We start from the raw sequence: 5,031 nt of genomic DNA on the forward strand, positions 1-5,031 counted from the left end.
GGGGTGAACACTGATGCGGTGTGGTCGGTAGTATTGGGCCCGTACTACCGAGGACACCGGGTCAGTGGGAGACCCAAGTAAGAATCCCTGGATATCGGGGACGGGGTAGGGTTGCGTTATCAAGTGCAATTACACTTGATGGAGTCTCTGATAGTTTTATGTTGTATTTCAGAGACATCATGGTTAGACCACGCCACGGAGCAAGTACGAGCGGTGTGAGTGACGAGGATATTCGTCAGATGATCCACGAGGAGGTGGCGGCGGCGATCCGGGCTGAGATCCCGGAGATGTTTGGGTCTATCAAGACCACCCTGATGGAGACGTTCGACGAGCGGTACGCCGCATTGACTGAGGCTGCAACCGCTGCAGCTACCGCAGCTGTGGCCGCTGCTAGGCCACAGGGGGGTGATTCATTGCTGTTCCGAGAGTTCAGCAACACGAAGCCACCAGAGTTCGATGGGACGCAGGATCCGATTGCTGCGATGAGGTGGATCGCAGATATAGAGGGGTGCTTCTACACTTGTTCATGCCCGGAGCACCTGAGGGTACGATTCGCTTTGAACCAGCTCCGTCTGGGAGCCAAGGACTGGTGGAAGTTCGTGACGGCGAACTTCACTTTAGCAAAGACTGCGGCGGTGACTTGGGAGGGGTTCACTACCATGTTCAGGGATGAGTACGTTCCCCCGGTGGAGCGGGAACGATTGGTTCAGGAGTTCTTAACCCTCAAGCAGGGTACTGATTCGGTGGCGGCGATCACGCGGAAGTTCCATGAGAGGGCGATGTTTTGCCCCGAGCTGGTGGCCACAGAGCAGGCTCGGATGAGCCGGTACTTGGGTGTTCTGAGGAGGGAGATCCGGGAGTTTGTGTCAAACTCCACTTACCATACTTTTACTGAGCTTCAGGCGAATGCCAGGAAGCGTGAGATCGAGTTAGAGACTCAGGCCAGGGAGGAGGCCGAGTCTCAGCAGGCAGACCGGCGGCCGGCTCAGTCTCAGCCGGCAGCCAAGCGGATCAAGTCCGCCGATTCGAGGACGGGAGGTTTGAAGAACCGCACTTGCGTAAAGTGCGGCAAGGGTCACGATGGGGCGTGTCGAGCCGGTGCCTGCTACAAGTGCGGCAAGGAGGGGCACATTGCTAGGGAGTGCCCCAAGGGGTTTATGGTTTGCTTCCATTGCAACCAGACCGGCCATCGGAAGGCCGAGTGTCCGCAGCTTCGTCAGGGATCTGCACCTGTTGCCAGGACTACTGAGACTCGACCGGTGAAGGTCGAGGCCCCGAGGGCTCGTGGGAGAGCCTTTCAGCTGACTGCGGAGGAGGTCCGCGCTGCGCCCGATGTTGTGGCAGGTATGTTGTAATTCATGTATTTATTTTAATGTCAAGATGTTATGCTTATGTTATTATATGCGTAGGTACTTTCCTTGTGAACTCTGTGCCTGCCTTAGTGTTATTTGACTCGGGTGTGAGTAGGTCCTTTGTGTCCTTAGCCTTTAGCCAGCATATCGGCGTTAGTCGTGAGTCGTTGAGTCGACCTTTGAGAGTTTCTATAGCTGACGAGAAGGTGATTTGTGCTACGGAGGTTCTTCGGGGATGTGTACTAGAGATTTTCGGGATTGGATTCCCAATTGATCTGATTCCTATCGTGATGGGGGATGTCTGTGTCATCGTGGGCATGGACTGGCTGAGCTGGTTCGGCGCTGTCATCGACTGTGAGCGTCAGTTGGTGACTATACGAGACCCCAGAGGGGGAGTCCTTTCGGTGTACGGCGAGGGTACCCGTTCGGGATCAGCTTTTTGTTCGGCCGCTAGGGCGAGGCAGTGTCTACAGCAGGGCTGTAAGGGTTTTGTGGCGTATGTGATGGATACGCGGGAGGTTTCCGAGAGACCGAAGTCAGTTAAGGAGGTCCCTGTGGTGCGTGAGTTTTCAGATGTTTTTCCCGAGGAACTGCCGGGAGTACCTCCTGTGAGGCAAGTAGAGTTTGGTATCGATCTGGTTCCGGGGGCCGCGCCTATTGCTAAAGTGCCCTATCGTCTTGCACCTCCGGAGATGCAAGAGTTGTCCTCGCAACTCCAGGAGTTGCTGGGAAAGGGATTCATTCGGCCGAGCAGCTCGCCTTGGGGAGCACCTATTCTGTTCGTCAAGAAGAAGGATGGTTCACACCGGATGTGCATTGATTACCGGGAGTTGAACAAGCTAACGGTCAAGAACCGTTACCCGTTGCCGAGGATCGATGATTTATTCGATCAGTTGCAGGGAGCATCTTGGTTTTCCAAGATCGATCTGAGGTCAGGTTACCATCAGGTGAGAGTACGGGATGAAGACGTCCAGAAGACAGCGTTTAGGACGCGATATGGGCATTATGAGTTTGTGGTGATGCCTTTTGGACTCACCAATGCCCCGGCTGTGTTCATGGATCTCATGAACAGGGTATGCAGGCCGATGTTGGATCGGTCGGTGATCGTATTTATCGACGACATTCTGGTGTATTCGAGATCGAGAGAGCAGCATGGGGAGCATTTGAGGGAGGTCCTTGAGGTATTGAGGTCGGAGAAACTTTATGCAAAGTTCTCCAAATGTGAATTCTGGTTGCGGGAGGTCCAGTTTCTAGGACATGTAGTCAATCAGAAAGGGATATTGGTCGATCCGGCCAAGGTTGAGGCGGTGATGAGTTGGGAGGTGCCGAAGTCACCCTCTGAGATCAGAAGTTTCCTTGGGTTGGCAGGGTATTATCGGAGATTTATCAAGGATTTCTCCAAGATCGCGGTGCCACTCACCAGATTGACCCGGAAGGGTGTTACGTTCTCATGGGGGCCCGAGCAGCAGACCTCCTTTGAGACACTTCGCCAAAGATTGTGCGAAGCCCCGATATTAGCTCTTCCAGAAGGGATGGAAGATTTCGTGGTATATTGCGACGCATCGATTTCGGGATTGGGTGCAGTGTTGATGCAGAGGGGTCATGTGATAGCTTACGCGTCGAGGCAGCTGAAGCCTCATGAGGCGAGATATCCCACGCATGATTTAGAGTTGGGGGCAGTAGTGTTCGCTCTCAAGATTTGGCGTCACTACTTGTATGGGGTTCGATGTACGATATACACGGACCATAAGAGTTTGAAGTATTTGATGGATCAACCCAACCTAAATATGCGTCAGAGGAGGTGGTTGGATGTGGTCAAGGATTATGATTGTGAGATCCTGTACCACCCAGGCAAGGCTAATGTGGTAGCCGATGCATTGAGCCGCAGGGCGGAGAGCACTCCATTGCGAGATGTGTGCTTGAGACTGACCGTGATGACTCCTGTATTGGATGATATTCGTAGGGCACAGACTGAGGCTGTGCGACCAGAAATGCAGAAGAAAGAGCGGGTTGTGGGGTTAATCTCAGAGTTTGTCAAGGATAGTCGAGACCTTATGACATTTCAGGGTCGGATTTGGGTGCCGTTCGTGGGCGGTACGCGTATTACGTTGATGGAAGAGGCTCATAAATCGAAATTCTCGATCCATCCCGGTGCTACAAAGATGTATTTGGATTTAAGGAAGGAATATTGGTGGCCCTGTATGAAGAGGGACGTGGCATGGTTCGTTGAGAGGTGCTTGACCTGCCGTAAGGTTAAAGCTGAGCACCAGAGACCGCATGGCAAGTTACAGCCATTGGAGATCCCCGAGTGGAAGTGGGAACAGATCACTATGGATTTTATCACCAAATTGCCAAGGACTGCTAGGGGAGTAGACGCAATTTGGGTGATTGTGGATAGGTTGACGAAGAGTGCACACTTCCTTGCCATCAGTGAGAGTTCTTCAGCGGAAAAGTTAGCGGAGATATACGTGAAAGAGGTGGTATCTCGGCACGGAGTGCCGATCTCGATTGTGTCAGACCGCGATGTGCGCTTCACTTCCAGGTTCTGGAAGAAATTCCATGAGGAGCTGGGTACTAAGTTGCATTTTAGTACCGCATACCATCCCCAGACAGACGGTCAGAGCGAGCGGACAATTCAGACACTGGAGGACATGCTCCGAGCGTGTGTGTTAGACTTCGGGGGTAGTTGGGATGCGTATTTACCATTGGCGGAGTTTTCCTACAACAACAGCCATCATTCGAGCATTGGTATGCCGCCTTTCGAGCTGTTGTATGGTAGGAGATGTCGGACTCCCATTTGCTGGGGAGAGGTGGGACAGAGAGTGATGGGCAGCACGGAGATCATACTCCAGACGACAGAGCAGATTCAACAAGTGAGACAAAGATTATTGACTGCCCAGAGCCGACAGAAGAGTTATGCAGACAGGCGCCGATCCGAGCTTGAATTTCAAGTCGGCGACTTCGTTCTCCTGAAGGTCTCTCCTTGGAAAGGAGTGATTCGATTCAGGAAGAGGGGCAAATTGGGGCCCCGGTACATTGGGCCATTTCGTGTGGTTGCCAGGGTAGGCCGGGTAGCCTATCGGTTGGAGTTGCCAGCGGAGTTGGGTCAGATCCATGACACTTTTCATGTATCGCAGTTGAGGAAGTGCATAGCCGATGAGTCGGCAGTGGTTCCATTGGAGGATATTCAGGTGGATGCGAGCCTGAATTACGCGGAGAGACCAGTGGCGATCAGGGATCGGAAGATCAAGGTTCTGAGGAACAAAGAAGTACCTCTGGTGTTGGTTCAATGGCAACACCGTAAGGGATCAGAAATGACTTGGGAACCGGAGCGCGAAATGCGGGAGCAGCATCCGGAACTATTTGCGGAGTGAGACTTCGAGGGCGAAGTCTAATCCAAGTGGGGGAGAGTTGTAACAGCCCGGAATCTCAGGTATTATTAAAATTATGTTTTGGGGAGATTTAAGAGGGGACTCGGCGAGTTGGAGCCTAGACTCGCCGAGTAGGATCGCAGACTTGGTCGCGGGATCGCGACGGGACTCGACGAGTCCAGGTATGGACTCGGCGAGTCGACGCTGTTCCGCAGAAACCCTAACCGTTCAGTTTGAATCGTATATAACGCCTCTTAGGCCGTCATTTTCAGTCTTTTGGTCGATTGAGAAGAACCCTAATCGCTGTG

The 5,031-nt window shown here is 52.9% G+C and overlaps 1 protein-coding gene across 1 annotated transcript; it reads left to right on the plus strand.

The window, feature by feature from the left end:
• Positions 1-1,438: 1,438 nt before the first annotated feature.
• Positions 1,439-4,711, plus strand: LOC128127784 (uncharacterized; the record flags this gene model as incomplete). The annotated part of the gene is made up of 3 exons (XM_052766473.1): positions 1,439-2,479; positions 2,534-3,238; positions 3,467-4,711. Coding segments are annotated over 3 exons (2,991 nt in total), but the record flags the coding sequence as incomplete, so codon positions are not given.
• Positions 4,712-5,031: the final 320 nt, after the last annotated feature.

This window comes from Lactuca sativa, chromosome 8 (assembly GCF_002870075.4).
Source record: "Lactuca sativa cultivar Salinas chromosome 8, Lsat_Salinas_v11, whole genome shotgun sequence".
NCBI classification, from domain to species: domain Eukaryota; kingdom Viridiplantae; phylum Streptophyta; class Magnoliopsida; order Asterales; family Asteraceae; genus Lactuca; species Lactuca sativa.